The following is a 27,965-nucleotide window of genomic DNA, read 5'->3' as shown; positions in this document are numbered from 1 at the left end:
TTTCTTTAAAATGAAGTGTTTACTTTCAAGTCTTCACGCGCATTGAGTATTACCGCTCTGTCACTAGTATACGCGCATTGACATCTGACGTTTAACCGTGTTTTCTCCAACGGCGGCTGGTTTAACCGCAGTATCGCACCGTGCATACCTGGTTTAAGGCACTGAGAGACACAGGAAGCAAGGCATCGAGGCTGCGCCATCCAAATAGGGCAGGGCGCTCATAACGGATATCCACAAGGCTAGTTTCGCTTTTCTCCCGAGGAGGAGGAGGTGTGGTCTTATGTGTATTTTCCGCGCAGGCGGAGATATTCCGGAGACGTGTGTTCCGACTCGGAAGCCCAGAACATGATAAAAGCGACGGACGTTTTCTCACTACGTCCTATACGTTTTAAAAATGCTAGCATTTTAGAGGAAACATTCACCGTTAGCTTCGGTTCCGGAGAGCGACGAGTCTGCAAGTATTACTACTGCTTTTATCGCTGCATATTAAGACTGTGCTTCAGTTTTCCTAATTGATTTGGTGGGCGGTTTTCTTACAGCTTTTTTTCAAATTTGATATGATTTCCTATATATATATATATATAAAAAAAAATACCGACTGAACGTAAGACATGTTTACATTAGACAAACGGGTCAATCTCTCCCACAGTCACACACATGGAGACTAATTCACATATGAAGTCACGAGACTCCGGTACAGTTGGTTTTATATTCGCACAGCAAAAGTAAAAAAATAAGATTTCGAGAATAAACTCAGAATTCTAACAATAATCTCGGAATAATTCAGAGAATAATCCCGGAATATTTCGCTGCACGTATAATGGGGCAGACACACAGTGTAATTGGAATGCAGTGTGCTGCTTAAGTCATACTGTGGGACAGATTTGTGGTACACTGCCTTGCAGCTTATGTGTTGTTAATAATAATAATTACAAAAACAACATTATTATTTTTGGTTGTTTCTTTCAACTAGTTTCTGTGTGTGGCCAAAACCACTTCTGAAAGCTGGCAGATCCACAGCATGCGGGAACAACGTAGACTGTGACAAACTTTTACATTTCTAACCAGAGATGAAGATGCTGTTTTACAACCTCATCTTATTAACATTTCTTCTGAAGGTTGTAAACATCAGAGGTGAGATCTCTTTCAACTCAGCATTTACTGCTTTGGTGTAGTGTACATCTCAAATAAAGATATTCTGCTAGCACATTTTATTGCATTAGGGCAGGAGTGTCAAACCAGATCCACGGAGGGCCATGTGGGTGCAGGTTTTCTTTCCAACCACACAGAAGCCACACCTCATTCCACCTGTTTTTAATCATTGGATCTAATCAAGAGATCTTGACTTTCAGTAGTGTGGGGCTTTTGCGTGATTGGAAAGAACACCTGCACCCACGCGGCCCTCCGTGGATTTGGTTTGAGACCCCTGCATTAGAGGGTTAAGTTTATAAAAATACTCTGAGCAGTGGTAATAATAATATTTAAAATAATAAAAAAGAGATCAAAGGAAGAGTAAATAAAAAAGAACAGTACTGGGGCCACATTTAAAGAATGTATACAATCAGCTACATCATTAAAAGCACTGTGATTAACATCAGTTAACATTGATGGTTTGGTTACATTGGTCTGAAGGGGCTGGTTGTATTAGGCAGCTAATGAACAGTCAGTTGTGATGTTGATGTTGGAAGCAGAAAAAAATAGGCAGTGTAAGGATCATAGCTCCTTTATCAAGTGCCAAATTGTAACACTCCAACACATCACTATTTGTTGCACCACCTCTGGCTTTTATAACTGCTTGCAGTCCCTGAGGCATTGACTTAATGAGTGACAAACAGTACTCTTCATCAATCTTGCTCCAGCTTTCACTGATTGCTGTTGTCAGATCAGCTTTGCAGGTTGGAGCCTTGTCATGGACCATTTTCTTTAACTTCCACCACAGATTTTCAATTGGATTGAGATCCAGACTGTTTGCAGGCCATGACACTGACCTTATGTGTCTTTCTTCATGGAATGTTTTCACAGATTTTGCTCTATGGCAAGATGCATTATCATCTTGAAAAATGATTTCATCATCCCCAAACATCCCTTCGATAGATGGGATAAGTGTCCAAAATGTCAATGTAAACCTGTGCATTTATTGAAGATGTAATGACAGCCATCTCCCCAGTGCCTTTACCTGACATGCAGCCCCATATCATCAATGACTGTGGAAATCTGCATGTTTTCTTCAGACAATCGTCTGTATAAATCTCTTTGGAACGGCACCAAACAAATGTTCCAGCATCATCACCTTGCCCAATGCAGATTCAAAATTAATCACTGAATATGACTTTCATCCAGTCATCCACAGTCCACTACTGCCTTTCCTTAGCCCATTGTAACCTTGTTTTTTTCTGTTAGTGATGGCTTTCTTTTAGCTTTTCTGTATGTAAATCCCATTTCCTTTAGGCGGTTTCTTACAGTTCGGTCACAGACGTTGACTCCAGTTTCCTCGCATTTGTTCCTCATTTGTTTTGTTGTACATCTTCTATTTTCAAGGCATATGGCTTTAAATTTTCTGTCTTGAAGCTTTGATGTCTTCCTTGGTCTACCAGTATGCTTGCCATTACACACCTTCCCATGTTGTCCAGGTTTTAGACACAATTGACTGTGAACAACCAACATCTTGTGCAACACTGTGTGATGATTTACCCTCTTTAAGGAGTTTGAGTTCAGGTTGTTTCAGTTGACATCTCTGGTGTTGGAGCCATGATTCATGTCAGTCCACTTGTTGCAACAGCTCTCCAAGGTGTGATCACTCCTTTTTAGCTGCATACTATCGAGCAGCTTTAATCTGATGCAGGTTTTAGTGTTTGTAATGGACGTTTGCAGGGTGATTCCATAAATTTTTCCTCAGAATTGAGTGATTCCATAATTTATTCCCTGTGCTTGTTCTAAAAATCGAACTGTTACTGGCTACCACAATTATTTTTCTTGATTTCTTTTAGTGTTTCTTAAAGCCAGAAAGTTGCCATTTGAAATGCCTTTACTTTTTTGTCATATCTGTGATCTGCTTTTTTCTACAAAATTAAACAACTGAAGGAACATCCTCAGAGACTGGTGATTCCATAATTTTTGCCAGGGGTTGTAGATAAGCTGGTGGGAGGATCCAAGTGCAAGGTGTGGGGCCTAGTGTGGAATGTGTTCTAAAGGGTTGAAAATTAAAAGAGGACACTGGGTGAAAGTATGTGTTTGAACTGGGCTTTTTCTGTTGTTGTCTTTTATTGTTTACTGGCTGCTCCTCTACAAATGAGCGGTGCCTCCTAAAGGTGTTTCTCTAGGGTTTAAACAGAGCCATATCTCCATCTGGATGTAGATTAGGCAGTCATTCCAGAGCATTCTGGGAATCGGAGTTCTTGACTGTGGCCCCTTTAAGTCTAACACTTCTGCCCTCTGCTGGTCGCAGGTGGTACTGAGCAAACCCTTACAAAAACAACAGGAACTCTTTGTGGTTTCTGGGGTGAAAGTGTTCGGGTGTACAAAAGACAGAAAATAGCGTGCGCCCAGAAAAAATTACATTTGTAAAATCGTGCGTACACACACATGAACGCTGTTTTCTATTTATAAACCACGACCTTCAAAACGTGAGCAAGTGAACCAACATCATGTTTCAAAAAAGCCAGATAAGACATCAGCCTCATGCCTATTTATAGACCTGATTGTGATTATGTGCAAGTTACAGCTGTTTAGGCTTGTAATTTGCAACTATTACCAGCCTATAACGATTTACTTTCTATTTATTGTGGTTAATAATTTCTTATAATAATAACAATACATCCAGCAAAGGACTGGCGCCCCTCCAGGGTGTGTTCCTGCCTTGCACCCAGTGATTCCAGATAGACTCTGGACCCACCATGACCCTGAACTGGACAAGCGGTTACAGACAATGAATGAATTAATGAATAATCACATAATAATGAAAGTGGGTCTAGTTCTGTCTTGTCGCACATTGCGAATGTCTCTGCTCTCGTGCTTGTGTTTAGTGTCTTCCCTGTTCAAAAAAAGTTTAATAAAAAACACTTTGCAAATGAATTTATTAAAGTGAGATATAACAAAATAGAATAGAATAAACGATCTGAACAAAGTAAAGTATGCTGTAAGCTAGAGTAAAAACAATACTACAAAAAAGTAGAATGAGAACTTTATTTTTTTATATTCTGCATTTTTTAAAAGATTTTTTAAAACACGCTTTAAACACGTTTTATACCTAATATCTTCTTTAACCTTTGTTTTTTAATCTTTTTGCATTATAGACAGACACGTTAGAGGATGCTTTGCACATTTACTTGCAGTTCTCTGTTACCACATGATATCACTAATTTGAACTCTCTCCGCAAAGGTTTATAGCTATGAGGTCAAAACCTTGTTTAAATATATGTTCATCTTTACACAGAATATTTCTTTATAAGTCACAGTTTTTGAGTGGAATGTTAGATGTTCACCTTTCAGACCAATTTTTGTGTGTACACAACTGTTATAAATTTTCCCTGAAGTGTGTCCAGAGTAATCTGATTCACTTGGGGAGTGAAGGCTGGCTCATGTGGTCAGAGCCCAAAGAGGAGCTGCTGTAGCAGAAACTGCTGAAAATATTAATGCTGGTTCTAACATGTGGTGTTAGATCTCAAAGTGCATCACAATTTGTTGCATATGGGCCTGTGTAGCAGAGAACTCTGGTCAGAAAGCTTAGGCTGACCCCTGTCCTCTGCAGGAAGCAAGTACACTGTGTCTATTTTTTCTACATCTCCCCTGTATTAAAGAAATAATGGCAAATAAAACAGTACTAGATATCTGTCCTAATGTTTGTATGTAATAGTGATGAATCCACCTCTGAAACACACCATCTCTGTTTCTGTCTTTTCAGCTCAATGTGAGAAACCCCTAGTAGGGAAAAACAGAGTTCTGACTACTGAATCCATCAAAACAACTTACACAAACGGATCCATTGCGACGTTCAAATGTGAAGTTGGTTATAAACCTGCAAACCGCCAATCCAAGTCAATTGTGTGCATCGAAGGCCAATGGACAGACCTGAAGTTTGAATGTCAAAGTAATTCTTTCTATTCGAGTGTTTACATTGCAAACCATTTATCTGCATTTGCAACATTTCACATTTTCCATATCTTTGTGCATCTGAGGCATTTAACTGTTTAAGAAACATTGTTTCCTTCTGTAAAATTACATATTGGGAGCCATTCAGAAATGCAAATTTCAAAATGTTGGATCAATCAGTATGTATTTGATTGCTTCTTTTTTTTTTCAGAGAAGTCCTGTGGAAGTCTTCCTGATATCGCAAATGGACGATATATAATAAACGATGGAATTGAATTTGGTGCAACTGTCAGAGCTGAATGTAACCAGGGGTAAGTAACATTTTTATGCATTTTGATAAGAAATTTATTTTGGTTTGCATAAATTTAGTAGCACAGAAATATCACGGATGCAACAGCCACGAACGTCTTATGACCAGTTCCAATTTCCTTATAGTCAGTTTAAACAAATGCAGACTTTTCTTAAAGGGGACCTATTATGAAAAAAATCAATTGTTTGGGGCAGAATCACATTAATGTGGAGATGTGGCTGCCTCATTTATAAAGGGGGCATACGCGCAAAAATGGGTCTGAGACTTGCGTACGTAACGTCTCAAGCAGAAACTTTGATTTATAAAGAAATACTTGGCGTACAAACGAGCGTATATTTAAGTAAAGCTTGACCCATTCGCAGCCATAAGATTTTGCCGAGAGAGCGCAAATTGGCGACATCATGTGGTACAATAGAGAATTGTAATTAAATATGTAAACCGTTTATAATGCATCAAGTATAAAAAAACGAAGAATTAAGGAAGATTAACACTCGCATGTTTAAATTAACTTTAAAAAATACAGAAAAAATATTAAAGTTACATTGCTTGCTGTATTTAATTCTACTTTATTTGTGGTATTGTTGTATTCCAGCTTGTTTTATTTAACTCTATTTTATTCAGATATTTAAATTAAAATTATTTAATTTAATTTGTTTTATTTTACTGTAATAAATTCATCAAATAACTTTTTAAACTCTTTTGAACAGTTTATTATTATTATTATTATTATAAGAAATTAAACTCCATAATAATTAGACAGTAAATTGTTATGGGCTTGTAATAGCTGCGGATAATTACAAGCCTAAACAGCTGTAACTTGCACAGAAACGCGGGTCTATAAATAAGCAAGAGGCTGATGCACTGTGACATAATGACTATTTTGGAGCTACTAAAACCTGGCTAACTGACAAATAAGGCGACAACATGTTTTCAGAGATACGGAAGATTGTTTTTTTTTTTCATGCATGTCTTAAGCCACATTCTCTTACAAAGTTGTTGAAGCTGGAATAAGATGTTTTATTGTGTGAGCTGTGTGCTACAGTTTTCTCAATTTCTGCTTGTGTCCGATCTTCATTGTGTTTCCTTGTATTTAATGCAGATACATTTTTATTTATTTATTATTATTTTTTTAATCAATGACACTACTAATTATAACCAAAGCAGGTCACAGATGTTTAATTAAGATCCCTGAACTGTGTTCACTTGTGGAAGAGCAGTTGAACTTATCAACTTTAATATAGACCAATCTCTCATTTTAAATTTGAAACTAGAATATCAGTAGACCACTTAAATGGCGTAAATAAAGTTTACATCTATAATATAATAGGTGTGTCAGCAGCAGCATTCAGATACAGTTCATGGATGCTTAGCAAACATGATAAATACACTGACTGCATGTTTAGAGGAATAATGATCATATTGATCGTTCACGCATAGTACAAGTTAATGCAAGGCATAATAAATGTCTCTTTCCAGCTTTCTACGTTTTGGACCAGCTGAAAGACGTTGCATGGATGCTGGTTGGGATGGGAGAGCCCCACTCTGTGAAGGTTTGTAGTTTTAATATTTCATATTCATAATATTATGCTCTGTATCATGAAATTACTTATGATTATAGACTAATTTCTTTATTATTGTTCATATTCTCCCTGTTTTTTTTTTCTTTAGGGGTGAAATGTCTACAACCTCCAACTATAGCAAATGGAGATTTTGAAGAGCCACCCTATGAGTCATATGAATATGGACAGACAGTCACATACAATTGTAAAAGAGGTTTTACCCTCATTGGAAGTGCCATAGTATCATGTTTGGAAACTGGAGATTGGGATCCTACTCCTAAATGTGTTGGTGGTGAGTTATGCCTGAGTCAGAACCTCTAAAGTCTCATGAATTCACCATTGTTTTGATCATACACTTTTTCTGTCTTGTTTTCTTCCTGATTTCTGTTGGGGTTAGGGTTCTTGTTTTCCCTAACGCTTTGTGCCTGGTTTTCCTCTTAGGTGGTTTATGTTGTGGTTTCACTTTTTTTTATGTGAAAAAGTTTATTCACGTTTTATGTTTGTTTTGGTCTTTGACTGTGCTAATTCCTGCTGTTCTCGGTTATTGATGTTCTGCTTTGTCTTCACACACTTGCTGTCTGTGTCCATTCTTTATTTTTTTTCCCCAGTTGGAGCATTTTTTTGAGGATATGATTACAGTGATTAGTTCACAAACACCTCTCTGAAACAACCTGAAAGCAAAAGATGGAGCTTCAGTGGGTAGTTTGACTGATATTCAGCCTAATACTGAGGGACCTTATAATCCTTATATCTCTAGTCATTTCTTGAGGGCATTGTGAACAAATATGCTACTGCTCAGCACCCCACTCTATAATTTATTTTCCTATGGGTTTTGTCCAGAAAGGCATTAACATTGTTTTAATAAATGGTTAAAATTATTATTATTATATTTTTCTTTTACATTTTAATATTGACGCCACTAAAATGTCTCCAGGAAGTGGGTTTTCTTTGAGTTTAATTGAAAACTTCTGTTGCAACCTTAAGGACTGATATTGTTTTAAAGTTCATTCTGTTCTTCTTGACTCTGCTTTTTTATCAAGAGATCTTTTGTGAGCAGCCAAACATTGCTCATGCTACTAGAATTGAAGGAAGAGCAGGACCATATAAATATAAATCTTTTGTCCGGTACCAGTGTGACAAGGGCTACAAAATGGAGGGCGCAGATTACATTGTCTGTAAAGAAAATGGTTGGGAGCCGCCTCCTCCAAATTGCCCTGGTAAGAATAATAATTATTTTTTAATACATCATTAACCGGTTACAGTCTGTACTACTGTGAGGTAAGTCATAGTTGTTCTTGTAGTGTCTAAAAAGCTTTGCTTGTTCAACATTTGGCCCTGGAGGCTTTTTATAAACTGTCAATGTTAATACATTCCATACATTGTGCAGGTAATTGACCTGAAATAATAAATCCAAGCAATGTTCATGTGGTCTGCACCCTTGTTTTTCATTCATTTATGTACTTTATTAGCTCCTATCACTGTATTTTTCAGTGGTCAGGACCACCTGGAGAGCATTTGGGTGCACTGCAGTGACACTTAACAGTGAACCAGATACAGCAGTGCTGCTGGAGTTTTTAATGCTCTGTGTCACTGCTGGACTGCAAATAGTCCACCAACCAAATATAGCCTTACAGCAGCATCTAGTGACCACCAGAGAAGGACTAGAGGCTATTATATCTAAGAATATCAAATCACTGTGTGTGTGTGTGTTTTGGGTTATATACCTTTATACATCTCATAACTTTCTGCACCCTTTCTTTTATTAAGCGATCACCTGTAATGAACCTGAGGTTCAAAATGGGCATATAACAGAGGGAAGAGCACCATACAAATATAACATCAAGGTCCAGATAAGTTGTAATGAAGGCTTCAGATTAGTGGGGGATCGTTATCTGGTCTGTGGGGATAATGGATGGAACACACCTATGCCACAGTGTGTCGGTAAGATTAATGTTATATTATGTGAATTTTTATTGTATTGCATTTTGTATACTTGAATGTGTTTTTCAAGCCAATTTAAAGAGTTAAAGTTGTAGTTTGTTGTCATCTTGTTAAATTGAATTCTCAATAACAACCTTATCTTTCACATCATTTAATGAATAGTAGTCAAAAATGTTGCTGTTGTTTTATCAAGTTAGTAAAGCTTTGTTTTCATATTTTTAATGGTTCACCCTCTCCGATGTTTCTTTTACCTAGAGGTGACCTGTAATGAACCTGTAATTCCAAATGGACATAAAATAGGAGGAGATGCACCATTCAAATATAACAGCACGGTCCAGATCAGTTGTAACAAAGGTTACAGATTGGAGGTGGACGAGAATCTGGTCTGCAGAGATATTGGGTGGAATCCACCTCAGCCCTGGTGTGTCGGTAAGCTTAATCATACATTATAAGAAACTTACTATATAACTCTATATTGAGATGAGTTTCCCCTATAAAGATTTAAAGTGGGGAGCCTGTTGTCTCCACAGCTTTTTATACTGTGCACAGAAAAAAAGGCAGCCAATATTTAAACCTAAAGGATTTAGGTTTTAGGATTTAGGAACAAGGATTTTATTAAACTTATTCACAAAGTACTGATCGGCATGGAAGTAGTAGTTTAAAGGTCTGTTGTCCGCATATGTGGAGAAATATACAGAGGGAGAGAAAATCTCATTGGTTGCTGCAGAGTTTGTTGGTCATCCTCTTGTCCTTCATCAGTACAGGATGATGCTTACTAAACATTATAGATGGATTATCTTCAGTGCCGCAGTGACACTGAGGGGTAAAAAGACCCTAGAACGTGTAACTACAGGATTTAAAAGGCAATCACACTTCTCTCTTTGTTAACATTCTGAAGCTAAGCGTATTTTTTAATGTGGAACGTTGTGTTTATGGGGAAAAAGCAACAAACTCATTTGTAATTCAATTTGTCTGGTTTTGTAGCACTTTCAGTAATGTGGTTAGCCTTCTCCTGAATTTGGAGACATTTCCACAGTAACAGCAAAAATAAGTCTGTATTACCAGTATCCTTATTTCAGTTCATTCTTTTCAACATTTGGTGTTCTCTCCTTTGTCTATAAATACTCCAGGTGCCTCTGCCATGAGCAGAGAGAGAGAATAAGACTAGCATAATGGACAGAGCTAGTTTATTCTTCTACTAATTTACAGACACTAGGGCTTCGTAAACACATCAGACTGGTTTTCAGCACACAAACAGACTGGAGAGCTAGTAAATGGCAAGGAAACATCTGAATTTTAAAAAATGTAAAGTGTTTTTGATTACAGTTCTGAAAAACACTGTTAGCTGCAGAAATACAAAGTCCACCTGTATGAAAAATAGTTATAAATTAGATAATGAATGTGGAAACAAGGAGTAAGTTTAATGTTATGGCTGATCAGAATTATAACCATATATTTTTTTGAGATTTCTTTTTTGAAGTTGTAGACATTCACGCCTCTCATACACCTCTCTACCCTTTTCTTTTATCCAGAGAGAACCTGTGAAAACCCTGATGTTCCAAATGGACATATTGTTGAAGTAAAGGCACGTTACACATACAACACCAAGGTCCAGATCAGTTGTAATGAAGGTTACAGGTTGGAGGGGGACCAATTTCTGGTCTGCGGGGAAATTGGATGGACTCAACCTCTGCCACAGTGTGTTGGTAAGATTAAACATATATTTTAGAATTGCCTTCTGTACCACTTGATCCGGATGAGTTTTCCCATTTTAAATAATTAAGAATCCAGTCCCAGTAAATGCAGTGTGTCGGCAAACTAAAGGATTACAGGACCTTTAAAAAGAGGGAGAGAATGAGCTTAAAAATTTGCAGTTGTATTTGCAGTGAGCAGTACAACCTCTCAGCATTCTGGGTATACTAAAAGCTAGTGCCCAGAGTTGGTAGTACATGTGAGAGAGACTCACAAAAGATTTCAATGCAGAGAAATTCAAGAATAAATGTAAAAAGTAAAAACAAGCAAAGTGAAGAATGAATGGAGGTAGCAAAGGTGGAGTACAGAGAGAACATGAAGGTAAAAGGGACCAGAGAAAAATCCTGAAGGTTTTGATGTTAAATTTAGAAAAATTCATTCTGTTCTCAGTTATGGCATATTTTAACATTTAAAACTCTAGTTTTAAATGTTAGAGGTTTGAAATGTAGTATTGTCTGTCAAATAACTTTTCCAAACTAATCTGTATCAAGTGGATAAGTGTATGCACAAGTGTTTGTCTCCTTGAAAAGGACTGGTGCCCCCTCCAGGGCCTTGTGATTCCAGGTAGGCTCTCCAGAGTGTTACAGCCAATGTATGAGATCAAATAAATATGCCATAAAACATTATCAGATTTTCATTCACATCCTAACAGTAAAGGGAACCCAATAAAACAAATTAGACAGTTTTTATACTTTGCCATCTATTTATTGGGAAAGATCATCCAATATTACATATTTCTGAGTGGCAAAAGTGACCGTGTACAAATCATTACAATGAACTACTAGAAATTGCTTCAGACTAATGCAATGCTTGGAGAACAACTAGTTGTGACCCAGTAATTTGACTGGACAAGAGACTTTCAATGAGTTCCATGGGCTTTTTCTATGGGGAGAGAAAAGGATTAGAAGATGGACAAGAGTGGGTAGGTTGACTGAAAAAGTCTGAGAAGAGTCATCAAAAGTTGTTAGAACAAATGAAAGAAGTAAAACGTTAAGAGTAAGGAATGAATAATGGGAGCAAATGAGCAGTACAGAGAATCGTGAAGATATTAAAATATTAAAATCATAAAAACCTCACTGCTTTACCTTTCACCTCTACGTTTATGGGATTATTTGCCAGAGAGGGGTTAGGCCTAGTCCCGGACTGGGAGCATTTTTTTTTTTACTCCTTTCATTGAAAGTAGGAAATAATCCAGGACAAGGTTTAATCCCTGCCTGGAAAACAGCCCCTCTAATGTATAATAGTTAAATGATTAGTCAGGAGTTTTTGTTTCATGGTTAAGTTTGAATAGAGCTTTGTTATAATATTTAATATTTCACATTCTCCACTGTTTCTTTTATCCAGAGGTGACCTGTAATGAACCTGTAATTTCAAATGGATATAAAGTGGGAGGAGATGCACCATACAAAAATAACAGCATGGTCCAGATCAGCTGTAACCAAGGTTACAGATTAAATGTGGACAAGAATCTGGTCTGCAAAAATAATGGGTGGAATCCACCTCTGCCATGGTGTGTCGGTAAGATCAATCATATTTTATATACATATTATTATATAACCACTGACTTCACATACGTTTTTCCATTAAGTATTAAAATGATAGTATAATGTTTTGACAGCTATAGAGTGTTGCTTGAAATGTTGTGAACCCTTTAGAATTCTCTATATTTCTGCAAAAATATCAAGATTTTCATGCAAGTATTAAAAGTAGATAGACATAACCCTACAGCTACAATTAATGTTTTCCATAATTGTTGATCAGTCCTGTACATTGGTTTGAAGGGATCTTAACCCATTCCTCTAGACAGACAAATTTTAATGCCAAGAATTTGATGGGTTTCTTCACATGAACTGCTTGACTCAGGCCCTTCCACAATATTATTATTATTATTGCATTAAGGTCTGGACTTTAAAATGGCAATTCTAAAACATTAACCTTATTTTACTTTAAACTACCACCACCATGTTTCACAGATGGGACATTTTCCTTATACTGGAATGCTTTGTTTTTATTTCTCCAGAAATAACATTTCTCATTTAAAAGGATAAGCGGTTACAGCCATTCATGCCCTAACAGTACAGGGAACCCAATAAAACATATTAGACAATAATGTTATACTTGATCATCTAATATTACATATTTCTGAGTTGCAAAAGTGACTGTGTGCATGCAAAGTCATTACAGTAAACTACTAGAAATTGCTTCAGAATTTATTAGAAGTTTAATGCTATGTTTGTAGAACTGCTAGTTGTGACCCAATAATTTGACTGGACAAGAGACTTTCAATGAGTTCCATGGGCTATTTCTATGGGGAGAGAAAAGGATTAGAAGATGGACAAGAGTGGGTAGGTTGACTGAAAAAGTCTGAGAAGAGTCATCGAAGCTGAGAGAGTTAGAACAAATGAAAGAAGTAAAACGTTAAGAGTAAGGAATGAATAATGGGAGCAAATAAGCAGTACAGAGAATCGTGAAGATATGAATTATTCCTCAGTAAGAGCCAGGAGTCAGTATTAACATGACCTTTAGATGTTAAACTTAGAAAACATAAGGTCTATTCTGAGGTATGGCTTATTTATAAAACACTTTTATTATAAGAGGACATTGAAAGGTATTAAAAGCTTTTGCGAAATTTTCTCTATCAAATGTATATAATATGCATTCTCATATGAGAAAATATTATAATCATAAAAACCTCATTGCTTTACCTTTCCCCTCTAAGTTTATGGGATGGTTTCACAGAGAGGGGTTAGACCTAGTGCTGGACTCACAGCATTTTTTTTGTTTGTTTCATTGAAAGTAGGAAATAATCCTGGACAAGGTTTAATCCCTGCCTGGAAAACAGCCCCTCTAACGTATAATGGGTAAATGATTAGTCAGGAATTTTTCTGTTTCATGTTTAAGTTTGAATAGAGCTTTGTTATAATATTTAATATTTCACATTCTCCACTGTTTCTTTTATCCAGAGGTGACCTGTAATGAACCTGTAATTTCAAATGGACATAAAGTGGGAGGACATACAAATGCAGATGCACCATACAAATATAATAGCACGGTCCAGATCAGTTGTAAAGAAGGTTACAAATTGGAGGTGGATGAGAAGCTGGTCTGCAAAGATAATGGGTGGAATCCACCTCTGCCATGGTGTGTCGGTAAGATCAATCATATTTTTATATTAATTTTATTATATAACTACTGACTTCAGATGAGTTTTTCCATTAAGTATTAAAGTGATAGTATAATGTTTTGACAGCTATAGAGTGGTGCTTGAAATATTGTGAACCCTTTAGAATTTTCATGCAAGTATTAAAAGATAGACATAACCCTGTATTGGTTAAGCATTTGTATTGGTTTGTAGGGATCTTAACCCATTCCTCTGGACAGACAAGTTTTAATGCTAGGAATTTGATGGGTGTCTTCACATGGACTGCTTGACTCAGGCCCTTCCACAATATTCTTATTGCATTAAGATGGCAATTCCAAAACATTAGCCTTATTCTGTTTTAAACCTTATGACTGATATTCTATTGAGTGATAGTTCACAGAGAGACACATATCTAGACAGTTCTTTTAGTAAGTGCTGTTATAATTCAGAAAAAAATTGTTTCCCTCAGTGAATGCCAGATGCAGCTGAACAGACCCAAACCATAAAACTACCACCACCATGTTTCACAGATGGGACATTTTCCTTATGCTGGAATGCTTTGTTTTTATTTCTCATTTAAATTAAAATGATAAGCAATTACAGCCAATGAATGAATGAGATCACATTTCATTCAGATGGATTTTCCCATCTAGGAAAGTTCTTCTCTGTGCTAGAAGTGTAGCAGGCATTGCTGGTTCTTTTATTCACTGATGCACCACTTTCCAGAGCCTCAAAAATAGTCGTTTACTAGCTAGGTTGTAGATCAACATCAAATGCTTCAGATAAAATTTTAAATATGGCTGTCCAGAACTCTGACCATCTGGGACATGCCCAGAACATATTAGCAGCATGAACAACGGTCGCATGTATCACAAACATTAGGATAAATTTTAGCCAGTTTAGCTTTACTATAATTTACTCGGCAGAGGACTTTAAACTGAATTAAACTGAGCCAGGTGCAGGATGATGTTCCATTGAATCTGCCTAATGCATTATCCCAGGTTTTGTCAGGTATCTCCATTCCAATCTCCTCTGTGGAGACTGCATCTATAAAGGCTGGCCATGGTGTGGGTAATGTTAATCCCTAAGTATCTGAAGACTGACTTGTTTATGCGGAAAGGCAGGTCTGAGTTAGAAATTTGGCACACTTTTTAAATGGGTTTACTTCAACTCATTTCAAGATTTGTGTAGAAATCTGGTGATGTTATAGATCTTATTTATTTGAAATATAGAAATTTCTAAATGTTTAGGGGCTCACAGTCTATATAGGAGTGTGTTTTTGTTGACCATCCTAAATTCATGGATCACATATATATCCACTCCATCACAGCTCAATAGCTTTATAATTTGTTGTTACAATTAAAAATTATTTTCTTTTAAAATTTTCTCATTTAATATTTTTGTACTTTTTTCTGCATATAATAAACCTGCCATTCAAAATTGATGTATATTTGAAGAAATCCCAAGGAGATGGGGTAAGTTTTAATAAGCTATATTGAAGTTTATGCAATACTCAATTGAATTGTTATACTATTTACAATTTTTACATATTATATATATGTACAGGTACAGATAACTTTTTATTCCTAATAGTCAAGGAGACAAATGGAGGAATTGTGGCAATTATGTTGCATACTACAAAAAAATGTATTGCATAATGCATTACATAATGCATTCATATTCTACATAGACATTTGGCTATAGACAATTATAAAAGCAGCACAAAGTTATAAATTGGGCTGGCCTGAATACTTTGAGTATTTGTTAATTACTTGTGTAAAGCTGTTTTTATTTATAAAAAAACTGTATTTGCACTGTAAAACCTACTGATTTCAAAGAGAAAAATAAATGATAGTGAAAAGTTATAACCTGCACTCTATCATTGGTGCAGTTTTTAAAACATAGAGAAAACATAATTATTAGGGTTCAAGCACTCAGTGCATAGAACCCTATTGTTTTTGTACCGGTTTTTCTTATTATTCTTTTTCTCCTGTAAAAGTCATTGTGCGGAAGAGACCGTAGGTCGTACAGACTTCCCACTTGGAGGGTAGATGTAGTTTGTGTGCATCGGAGGACAACAAAAATTACACTGATTGGCCTAATGGTGGCGCTATAGCGAAGTGAAACGCGTTTAGGTTCATATCTCCTACACCGTGAGGCGTAGAGACAAAATCTTATTTTCCACTGATTCTTTGGGTCCAGACAAATCAAAAACGGGCTAGTCAAAATTTCATTTTTCCAATGTTATTATCACGCTAATTTGCATAATTTGCAAAACCTACTTTTGCGAACTAGTCCGGGGATTTTTGTCCAATTCTCTTGTGCTTGGTGCCAAAATGTTCTCAGGAGTCTGAAGGTTAATAATTATCAAAAAAAAAATTTCGATTCAATATGGCCCCATATGCAAATGAACCTCTTCGGCTTATCGTATGTTTTACTTACAAATTTATAACAATTTCATACTTTACTCCAGTGTGTTCAAATTTCATATTCTACTTCCAGATATGATTCTGAGGTAGCATGTCAAATGAGGAGCCAATATTCATATAGGGGGCGCTGTAAATGCTACAAGTGTATATCTCAGCATCCGCAAGGCGGATCGTACCGCCGTTTGGCATGCTGCTTCTCTGGGCAAGGCTATAAGTGGAAAATTAAGGACAATTAGATTCGGGCAAAATTGTGATCGTCATCGGCCAATCAGATGTTAGCACCTGTTTGACTACCTTAACAAGGTCCAATCATCATGGCATTTGACTGGTATGTTCCTGGGAGCACTCCCTAAGTGCATAAAAATGTTCGTAACGATAGCCATTAGGGGGCGCTATATCAATTGCCAGTTGTTTAAAATTGAACTTTTTCGAACTAGTCCGTGGAATTTTGCTCTATTCCCAAATAATTGACCTTGTTAGAATCTGCAGAGCCTGTAGGTCAATAATTATCAAAAAAAGTTCAACATTTGGACAAACTTTTGTTGTAATTAATCAATAAATTGAAGTGTGTGGAGCTTTAAATATTCTTTCAGCTGTAACTCAAACAAATTAAGCCCAATCAAGACTAAACTTGACATACGTATGTAGGGCCTTACTATGAAGAAGCATATACAGTATGACTCCAATCCACCAAAAAGGGGCGCTACAATTGGACAATAACTGATAAAATTAGCTTTTTTGTGTTATAGCGCCATCTAGGATTGCAGTGGTACCACAATTTAATCATGTCATCTGATCCTTATACTGATCAAGCATGTGCAGTTTTGAAATTTTTGGGGAAAGCTTTTTTGAGTTATAGGTGCATTTGTGATTTCTAGAATTCATGCTGGAGCTCTATTATTTGGAGGGGCCTGTAAGCCACATAGTGATGAAAGTTCAACATTTTATTGATAATTATTATATGCCAGGTCTTTAGGATTCCACTGATACCACATATGTCCATGTTAGGAAAATATCCATAGAGTAGTACTCCCTTAAACAGTTCTAACATGAAAGACTGTAACTGCTTAGCAACACTATTTTACAGTAGTAAATTCTTTCACCACCAGATAGAACTACAAAACTAAATATTGTTTTGTTGATCTATATGGAGGTTAAGATCCTATTCACCTGCAAAGGTTAATGGTCATACCATAATTAAAAATTATAAAGTCTTCTATACCTCTTCAAGTGGCCATTTACCCTCACCAGTCAGGAAATACCCTTTTGTTATTGTGTGTTTTATTCTGATGTACTGAGTTTCTGATATTTACACTTGTTTCTCACAGAGTACAGTGTCCCATTTAATGCCTGACATGTTAAAAGGCAAGAGCTGCACTCTGTCTGGCTGTAGTGTGAGGCAACCTCCTCCCCCACACCGCCTCCTGCATTTAAATGCCCACCTGCATTTAAATATTTTACATTTATATATAACTATTCTATAGTAGCCTGTCCAGAGCACAGGTTGCTCTGATAGTGGCCTTCAGCTCTTCTGCATTGTTGGGTCTGGCGTATTGCATCTTACTCTTCACAATACCCTGTAGATTTTCAATGGGGTTAAGGTCAGGCGTGTTTGTTGGCCAATTAAGAACAGTGAGACCATGGTCCTTAAACCAGGTACTGGTAGCTTTGGCACTGTGTGCAAGTCCCAAGTCCTGTTGGAAAATGAAGTCCCAAGTCCTGTTGGAAAATGAAACCTGCATCTCCATAAAGTTGGTCAGAGCAGGAAGCATGAAATGCCCTAAAACATTCTGGTAGACGGCTGCATTGATCTTGGCCCTCAGAAAACACAGTGGACCAACTCGAGCAGATGACATGGCAACCCAAACCGTCACCAACTGTGGAAACTTTACACTGGCCCAAGCCACACGCTTCTGACGCTGTCTCTTGTTCAAGAGTGGGTTCACACAAGGAACGTGACGCTGAAACCCATGTCTTGCATACATCTGTGCATGGTGGTTCTTGAAGCGCTGACTCCAGCTGCAGTCCAGTCTTTGAGAATCTCCCTGACATTTTTGAATGGGTTTTATTTAACAATCCTCTACCACATCTTTTCTTCCCTTCTCCTCTCTATTAATGTGCTTGAACACAGAGTTCTGTGAACAGCCAGCATTTTTAGTAATGACCATTTGTGTCTTGCTCTGCTGGTGTAAGGTGTCAATGGTCATCTTTTGGACAACTGTCAAGTCAGCAGTCTTCCCCATGATTGTGGAGCCTACAGAACTAGACTGAGAGACCATTTAAAGGCCTTTGCAGGTGTTTTGAGTTAATTCACTGATTAGAGTGTCGCACCAGTTGTCTTCAATATTGAACCTTTTCACAAAATTCAAATTATAAATTGTCATTTATAATCATCAAATTAAAAGAAATAAACACTTGACATATATCAGTCTGTGACTAATGAATGAGTATAATATACAAGTTTAACTCTTTGAATAGAATTACGGAAATAAATCAACTTTTTCATGATATTCTAATTTTATGACCAACACCTGTAATTCAACTTTAAAGTAAGCACTGCTCACACATTATATACCTCACACAAAGACCCTCTTACATCACACACATCACTCAGAAACAAACACACCTCAGAGACTGTAGAACACAAGTCACAAACACAAGCACCTATTACAAAAATAATCTGACACTGCACATACCTACTTGGCTCAATTTCTAACAATTTTGCCATAGCCACAAATGTCAATACATCCTCTCCCGATCAAATCATACTACAGGAGTTGTCAGATTTGACTTGACTGCCATATTAAGCCAGTTTGTGCTTGAACCCGCAGATAGCCGCTAGCGGCTCTAGTTAATACTTGTATTTTGTGTATTTTCAAGTCGTAGTCCTGTCAGTTGTTGGGGTATCCATCTTATTGATCTTGGGTAAGTTTTACAATTAATTGCCACATTAACAAAGTGTTAAAACTGATTGACTTACTGACTCCATTCAGCTTAGAATTTCAAGATAATGAAGTCACTTAGACTTGCTTATAAACATTTTTTTATTATCATTTTAACCCAGGTGCTGCTTTGCTGTATTACCTGAAGAAAATAAAGTTGTAAGTAATACCCCATTGAAGATGTAGAACATATTTGCAAAACAAAAGACTTTCAGTCTCTATTTATTTAACTTTGCTTACTGCTTGCAGAATGTTAGCTTTAAAAAAATCTTTTATATGTGTATGAGCACTTTTTTTTCCTCCTTTGGGGGTGGGGGGGGATGAACAAAGCTTATTTGAATTGCTTTGACTAAACTGAATCACTGCTTCTGTGGATCAATAATGCATTCCCTTAGGACACCTTTTTAAATGTTTATTTTTTTTCAAAAGTAAGTATTACCTCGGGTTCTGCAAGTGAGGAAGATTTAGTTTCAGATCAGGGAAGTGACCTGAGATCAAATATACCTGGATATTTATCCATGCCCAGTGTGACCAGTGCTGGACTTTTGTGTTGCAGCTCTACAAATACTTACTCTGGAAAGGTCACCACTATAACTGAAGAGAGCAAGTTATAACAACTTATTGTCCTGGAAAGAAAAGTAAATATCTGTTGTATCTGATTGTAGTGTCTTTGTTCATTGGTAGTCTTCATATTTATTGGCTTAGACCAAAGGTCTTCAAATCCGGACCTTGGATCCAGGTTCCAAGCCAAGATTTTAAAATGCCCGGCCAGTATGACACTATAGCTGCAAATGCTATTGCATTTGACTAGCCAGATATAGGATCATGCCAGCCAGCCGTTGTAAATGGCCAGGAACCTCGATCAAAGGTCTGTATATGAAGACCTCTGGCCTGGACCCTGTTCCATCATATTTATTTCACTTTAGGACAAGTAAAATTTGTGTATATTACCACCCCCTTTTTCTACTACTTAAGTTATGAATCTGAAAAAGCCACATGGCCTGGGGTTGTTTTTTTAAAAGGAGATGCTGCTCAGAGATTAAAGAGAAGTCAGGATTTGATAAGGCATTAAGAGGTAAACAAAGAGAAGAAGAGTCTACGGCTCAACCAAAAATCCCCAATAATGAAAAATGTTAAAAATACAGGCATAAGATTATAGATAGGAAATAGACACAGAAACAAGAGAAAACTTTGTATGCAAGAAAAAGGCAATACCCAATAAGCTAAAGCCTGGACCTTTATACAGACTATAACGACCTATAATGATGTACTTCTCTATAGGCCTGATTGGTTCTACCGAGTTAGGGTGGGACAGACAGAGGCTGAAATGCATCTCCTCTAAGGGTGGTATAACAACATTGCTGATGGTCAGGATTAGAGGTGTCACCTTTTTTTTTCTTCCCACCAAAGGCTTTAATGTATCTTTTCTGCTTCATGCTCTTAATGCACAGCACTGTCTGCATATGCAGTAAAGCTTAATGTTCAAATTTTGTCTTTCTTTTGGATGTCAAATTTGCTCTTGTTTTTGAAAGACACTGTGTGTGTTTCCAGACCAAAGAGCTATTCCATGGCTAAACCATGCTCTAAGAAGACACCAGATCAATTACAACAATTCACAGATTCAGCATAAAAATTGAATTGTGACTCAGATGTGCCAGTTATGTTAGTAAAGATTATTTTTTATAATCTACACACTTCTGTCTAGCTGTAGGATATTTTAGATGTGTGGAAATCATGTACAAAATTGAGTCAAGTGGATACAATGGATTTAATATCAAATCTCAAATAATTAAGACAAAGTTTTTAGAAGGTTTTTTTTTGCCTATATGCATTTTCTTTAAAATGGATGTAATGACGTATTTGCACTATTGTTAATGCTCTCAAAGAGATGCTTAAATCAGAATGTCTTATACTTCATAATTAACAGGAATAATTTATTTGATTATTCCTTGTATTTTGTTTTCTTAGTTACTTCTAAAAACAAAAAAAAAACCTACATTGAGTTCTAATAGATGAGCAACTGAGAATTGGCAGTAAATATTACAAATTAATACACAAACCGTATTTCTAGAAAAGTTGGGGCATATTTTATAAAAAATAATGTAAATTATTTTGAAACACTGGTGAGTTCTCTGGGTCCGAAGTCATCTGAATTGGACCGAAAGACAGTGAGATGATGTTCTGTGGTCACACAAGTCCACGTTTCAGCTTGTTCTTGGGGAAAACAGACCATCAAACCATCAACAGACCATCAAAACTGTTACCAAAGAAACATGAAAAAAAAAAATAGCTGATCTTTCTGAGAAAGAATGACTGAGACCACAGTGACCATAGACTGCTGAGCAGCTCAGATGTAGTATACAGAAAGAATGGGCGTTTGCAAAAGTGCAACAATTAGTATTTTAAATTTCCAAGCAATTAAAAAGTTTAATCAAATGAAAAAGTGATGCTCCCCACTGGTAATCATGATTCTGTCCCAAGTGTATTTTTAAATTGTGTGGCAGGCTTCAGTTTCTAAATTTGTTTGTATCTAGGATTAAGTTTGTCATTGAAAACACTGAAGAGTTTTCTTTGTCCTCTCATCTGTAAAAGTATTACGGTGGCACTGAAGGGCAAAAAAAGCACAAAAATTAAAGATTGGTGCACACAAAAAACAGATGCGCATAAACCTGATGCACATAAAACAAAAAATGAGGCACACACACAAAAAACAGATGCGCATAGAAAACTGATGCACAAAAAAACCTGATGCTCACAAAAAAATCTTGATACACACAAAACGAAAAATGACGCACGCACACAAACAGATGCACATAATAAAATCTGATGAACACAAAAAATGATGCACAAAAAGTTGCATATTAAAATAAGAGATGCACCAGTTTTGTTTTTGTGTGCATTAGTTGTGGTTTTGTTTTATATTTTTTTGTGTGCATCTGTTTTTTAGTGAGCATCAATTGCATTTTTAGTAAGTGTCCCAACTTCTCTGGAAATGTGGGTTGTATTTTTATTTTAAGAATCCTCAAAAAATTCATAGAGAAAACAGGTTTAAGTAATTTGAATATTCAAAAGCTTTTTTATGTCTACATTTGTTTCTTTTTTATATTTGCAATACTTGTCATTTTGATGTCACATTTACATATCTTCCAAAAAATTTACAACAGCAATTTACATGACATCTCAAATATCCAGTCTGTTTATTGCAAGGAAATCACATTTGCAAGTTTTACATAGTGTATGATGATTATTTAATATTAAGTTTACAACCTTGTATGAAGTATAATTAAAATGTCCATTAAAAGCTTCAGATATAGTTATTTCTAAAATTAATTTGAGAATGTTCAACTGAGATGTCGTTCAGAAATGTGCTATAATATGAGCAAAGGTTTCTGGACACTTTGTCACATAATGTCTATTCTGAAATGAAGGTCGTTAATGGGCAGTTTGTCTGCAATGGCTTTTCACCTCATTGCTTGTGCGGATTTGATTATATTCAGATGTTTGAGGACGTTTATTATTGAGAGGCTCAAACAACACGCCAGCTCATCCCAGATGTATTGGATATATAATGATGATGTTTACCTTTATCATCAAAAACACTTTTATAAACTTCAGAGGATATTTCCTCACCATTTGCTAGCTTTCCATTCTGTTTGTGTGGTTGGAACCAGACTAATGTGTTTATGAAGCCCCAGTGTCAGTTAACGGTTTTAAAAATACCAAGTGTTGCTGTCTAATGGCAGAGAAACAGCATCTGGAGTTGTTTAGATGTTGGAGAGACCTCAACACATTCAAAAGCATGAAAAAAGATGAGGATATCGCTCATTTCCTACTCCATAATTTGGTAATATTGACATTTTTTTGCTGTTTCAAATTACTTAACGTGGCACTCAGTGCAAATGCTGGAGACTGCTAACTGCATGAAAGTGAACACAGACTGAAAGTGATATAAAATTAAACAACTGTTACAAATAAGTTCCTGTGGTAATTCAAACAGTGAATGAAATCGTACAGACAAGTTAAACTTCAGCCACATACAAACAACAGTTGTTTTCCTGAAACATACCTTTCCACCTTAAAAGATGCAGCGTGACTGAACATAAACAAATGAGAGATTGCAACAGTTAACCAGAACTGTCGACGTTCAATTTCCTTCTTATAATGTACCTAATCTCTTAATTTAGAATCAAGCTTTACTTCTACAGAAAAGCTGAGAGATGTATGTGTTTGTGAGTACAGAGAACACCTTTCATTCATTTGATTTACAATCAAATGTCACAAGTATTTTGTGATTTTCTTTGAGGAGACATTTCTGAGAAGATTACACAAAATGTGTTACAAATTTGCACAAAGTCATTGCACTGCTTAGAGCAGCAGATGGAAATTAAAACTTCAAGACAACTTGGTGTGTCCCAGAAGAAAAATGAAAAGCAAGTCTCCTGAATTGAATGAAAGCTCTAATAAATGCAAAGTGTGCACATGCCCAAAACTGAAAACATTATTGAGGCTTCTGTATGTATCTTTCAAATGTGTTTTCTGAAAAAAAATAAAAGATGAAAACTGAATGAACTTGTAGTTAATGGACATTTTGCCTGGAAATGAAATTAGTAAATGGTGGTCTTTTGTTGCGTAGTGCTTTACAAGTAATAAATTGTTTCATTGCTTACATCAGTCCAACAATATGCCAACTCTGATTCTTTTCTAAAGTATAATTTCATTTATTGCTTGTTTCATTATAAACATAGCATTTGTGTAGGCAGAGGCCTGTGATGAGAAAGCTGGAACTTTCATCTTTACCTGTTAAATATATGTTGTCAGATACTGCAAATTAATGCAAGCTTCAACATGTGTCCTTATAGATTTTTGTTTTGTTTCTACACTCACTGTCCATTGCTCCAGGAGCACTTTCTTTGTACCAGAGTTACATCATAATAAATATAATAAATAAAATAATTTTTCAACATATTTATCATACTAAAAGTTTCTTAGAAAAATTAAGTTTAGGTGGTAATATACTCAGCTGAGTTTAGTACAGTGTGGAAATTTCAGAGGACTTTCCAGTTATTCAAGTTAATATATGACTTATGAGTGGCTGACATCAGTTATTTTGTTTAATAATACACCACGAGAGTTTTCATAACAATGATTTGAACCTTAAGCAACAGAGTGGACATTCTTTATGTCGAGCTAATCAAATATGTCATTTTTACTCTACACTTTACTAATTATATTGATCAGCTATTTTGAACATCAGGTATATTTCTGAACATAGACTATAAAAAAAATAGAATAAGTTTCTTATAAGATGGAAGCCTATGTCCACCATCAGTCCAAGTTCCTGTCTATAACACTGCACTCAAGCCTGAACGGCCTGAAAAGTTCTAATCAACTTATTGCTAATGATGAGCTAAGACAAGACCTTTGAGCCAAGACTTCCATTACACAATTTACAATGCTCAACCACAAATGAGTTACTCTTCACAGAAGTAAGAACCATTTTCTGTGGGTGCTGAGAGGGAGGTAACTGCTAAATAGCAGTTTATCGTGTTATTGCACATGCAAAATACTGGGTTTCAGTGCTAGGCACAAGGCAGGAACACTGGACACACTCAAATCACATACAAAAACTGGTTGGGCAAGTTTCTGTGGGATAAATTATTCACACACGTGTTTATTTTTGAATGCACACTGTTCTGCTACTATGGATGGAGAGCAACAAGGCAGGACAAGGCTTAATTCAGAACAGCTTGCAGTCTACAAAGGCCCATGTTCTTAGTGAGGCCTGTGGTTTGTGCCTCTGGACAGTGTGGTGCCTGGAGAGCAATTGATCTTTGAGAATGTTATTGTGACATGAGATTAAGATCCCATCCCTAAACTATTACTGTTAGCAAGACATGGCACAGTGGCCCAATTGGGACTGGGTTAATCAAATTTATGTCTTTCAAAATCGGATATACCTTAGATTGCGAGGTTTGGGCATTGCTAGTAAACTTAGAAAATGATGCACTACCTTACTAATCCCCTTGGAGCCATAGAGACTCCACATTTTAACTCATTAATGCCAGTGAACACACACTAGTTTTTTCCCAGTGTTTAACACTCCACAAATAAGTGGAAATTCAGCATTAATATTTGCTAAACAAACCTTAGTTAGTTTGTTCTTACTGTGGACAATCTATTCTTGTATTTTCACAAGTAAACCCAATGTGTTTAGATATCACGTGACTAAGGTCGTTACATATTTGTATATTTCCCATGAAAATATTCTTATATCTAAGAACCTACACTTTTAGCTTCAAGGAAGTTAGGTGTGTGTGTGTGTGTGTGTGTGTGTTCTCTTCATGGACATTGTGATCCTTGTAGAGTGATTGACCTGTAGAAGTATAGATAGGTGGAATATGACAAGATTCGTTTTGGAGTTATCCAGGACATTTCCTGTGGTTTATGTAGTGTATTGGGAAACATCTCTGCTCTCCACACAGCATACTAGGGTACTATAGTCTTAGCTTATGTAGGAAAACAAAACTACAACAAGTGTCCTTGGGCAAAACGGTTGGACACCTTTATACACATTTATACGTAGTTCCGGTTTTAACTAAGAGTCGTTTTTATTCATTCATTCATTCATTCATTTATTTATTTATTTATATTGTTACAAAACAAGACATCTTAGTGCACCAATGTTAGCCAGTGATGTGTTTAGTTATGTTTATGAATAAAGTCTTCACTGTAAGTTTTACACTGTAACAAAGGACCACCTCTCTCCTATACCTCTCTGCCACAGACATATAACACTACTCTTTTAGTTTAACTGTTTAATGCATTTGTTTTAAAATGTTACTTCTGAGATTACTTCTTACGTCTTGAATGCTCTTCATCATTTCAGATCTTTAGTTCACAACATAAGAGAAGGACACTGTGATAAGTCATTTGTATATTTTGGTTAAACGTTAACAGGTTAATTATATGTTGATGGTAAATTTCTGATGGATCTTTTGGTCCACCTGTATATTAGTCAGTTCATCATGAAATCCTAAAGCTCAAAAGCAGTTTCAAATTATGTCAAAGATGATGTCGAAAACCACAAATGGAGACAGAAGTTATATTAAACTTTCTTCTGAGTCTGAAAATGTAATGTTAAAATCTAGTACTTCAGTAATACTGTTGGAAAATTAAATAGATTTAATGAGACTAATTTATAAAAGTCTCTGACTTTTATAAATTACTCCAGTGTTTATACTCTTATGTATAATAGATTTTAGACACAATATCTTTTAAATTTCTCATTAACAAAAGCTCTTTTCAAAGCTAAGTAGAACAGGAATGTCCAGAAATGTTTTCTGGGGTATATTGTTTCATAGCTCACAAAAGGACAAAAGAGGACACTGTTTCCATTTGCCCATCCCATGTTGAATGATATGCTAATGAATCATTGAAACAAGTTATTTGTATGGTAGTAAAATATTGCTCAACTGACATGCTTTCTCATGATGAACAAATCTGCAATTACTACATTTGTACATGTTAAACATCATGCCACAAATTTTGTGGTCATTAGTTAGAGGTGGAGGCACGGTGGCGCAGCAGGTAGTGTCGCAGTCACACAGCTCCAGGGACCTGGAGGTTGTGGTCTGGGTGACTGTCTGTGAGGAGTTGGTGTGTTCTCCCCGTGTCCGCGTGGGTTACCTCCCACAGTCCAAAAACACGTTAGTAGGTGTGAGTGCATGTGTGTGTGTGTGTCTGTGTTGCCCTGTGAAAGACTGGCGCCCCCTCCGGGATGTATTCATGCCTTGCACCCAATGATTCCAGGTAGGCTCTGGACCCACCGCGACCCTGAATTAGATAAGCGGTTACAGATAATGAATGAATGAATGAATAGTTAGAGGTGATCTACTCCAATAGTTTAGAGAGTAGTGCTCTCTACTTTAAATACAGGAAAAGTCATAACTGCTTTTTTTCAGGTGCATTAATCATTAAACAGATTGCAATTGTGATATGACGTATATCAAACAGCTACAATGCTGCTCCCTTCCTCTAGATTAGGAATCCAGGGTGTGGAAATGGGTACAGTCAGAAAACTTGGCTGAGGCTGGAGAACTGGAATGTTTGATCTCATTTAAGGGCACCTGTGCTCTCATCTGCTTTCCCACTAGCCTGCAGATAATGCAAATGGTAGTGCAACTCATTCATTTTCTGTAACTGCATTATCCAGTCCATGGTCACAAAGGGTCTGAAGCCTATCTGGAATCACTGGGCGCAAGAGAGGAACACACCCTGGATGGGGCGCCAGTCTACAAACACAGGACCCTGAAGCTTCACTAACTACTTCAGCACCATGGCCACTCAGTAATGAGTATGAGTATTGGTATGAGAATTTGATCAAATTGCAAACATTTACTCCTGCAGTCATTAAAGCTATCTGTTAAATATTGTAAATATGGTTATATAAAAGTTGTTAGTGTAAATCATTTTATGGATTATTATAAAATAACCAAACAACAGCGAATAAATATAAAACATGGTAAATAATCTATATTGTAAAACAGAATTGTAGAATCAATCAGTCATTCTTAGCCAAAAATGCTTCGTAAGTTTCAAACAGATGTTGACACAAAATGGCTTCTATTCCGGTCGACTCCGGTTTTCATTTTTATACTTTGGATCAAAACTCGGTGGGTTTTTTTCCCGGACATGAAAACACCCTCCTATGGGTGAGTATTTTTCCAACAACAGACCCGCCCTTCGACTGGTGAATGACCAGAAATGACTCCGGGGGGAGTAGCCGTCCCTTTTTCAGCTATG

General features: G+C 36.5%; 1 protein-coding gene across 8 annotated transcripts; it reads left to right on the top strand.

The window, feature by feature from the left end:
• Positions 1–21: 21 nt before the first annotated feature.
• LOC136696337 (complement component receptor 1-like protein) lies at positions 22–24,016 on the top strand. 8 transcript variants are annotated; one of them, XM_066670646.1, is made up of 17 exons: positions 283–520; positions 974–1,134; positions 4,901–5,086; positions 5,300–5,399; positions 6,875–6,948; positions 7,067–7,249; positions 7,998–8,174; positions 8,725–8,898; positions 9,154–9,327; positions 10,431–10,604; positions 11,995–12,168; positions 13,614–13,799; positions 15,250–15,267; positions 19,102–19,146; positions 19,286–19,322; positions 19,720–19,801; positions 20,715–24,016. In XM_066670646.1, the coding sequence occupies exons 2-16, from the start codon at positions 1,071–1,073 to the stop codon at positions 19,775–19,777; spliced, it is 1,824 nt and encodes a 607-aa protein (XP_066526743.1). In that variant the 5' UTR covers positions 283–520; positions 974–1,070; the 3' UTR covers positions 19,778–19,801; positions 20,715–24,016. The 8 variants fall into 8 exon arrangements, with proteins under 8 accessions (XP_066526741.1, XP_066526743.1, XP_066526740.1 ...); XM_066670644.1 differs by lacking the exons at positions 283–520; positions 19,720–19,801 and adding an exon at positions 22–270 and having other exon boundaries at positions 20,715–24,015; XM_066670643.1 differs by lacking the exon at positions 19,720–19,801 and having other exon boundaries at positions 283–454; positions 20,715–24,015.
• Positions 24,017–27,965: the final 3,949 nt, after the last annotated feature.

Source organism: Hoplias malabaricus, chromosome 5 (assembly GCF_029633855.1).
Source record: "Hoplias malabaricus isolate fHopMal1 chromosome 5, fHopMal1.hap1, whole genome shotgun sequence".
Taxonomy (NCBI): Eukaryota; Metazoa; Chordata; class Actinopteri; order Characiformes; family Erythrinidae; genus Hoplias; species Hoplias malabaricus.
The sequence above is the reverse complement of the archived record's forward strand: the minus strand, read 5'-3'. Positions and strand labels throughout refer to the sequence as shown.

What these genes read in the sequence shown, in the direction of transcription:
- LOC136696337 (XM_066670644.1), top strand. Translation starts at nt 1,071, where the DNA reads ATGAAGATGCTGTTTTACAACCTCATCTTATTAACATTTCTTCTGAAG. An exon ending in ACCTCTGCCACAGTGTGTTG is followed by an intron (nt 10,605 to 11,994) that starts GTAAGATTAAAC and finishes TCTTTTATCCAG; the next exon opens with AGGTGACCTGTAATGAACCT. An exon ending in TACCTGAAGAAAATAAAGTT is followed by an intron (nt 19,323 to 20,714) that starts GTAAGTAATACC and finishes GTGTGTTTCCAG; the next exon opens with ACCAAAGAGCTATTCCATGG.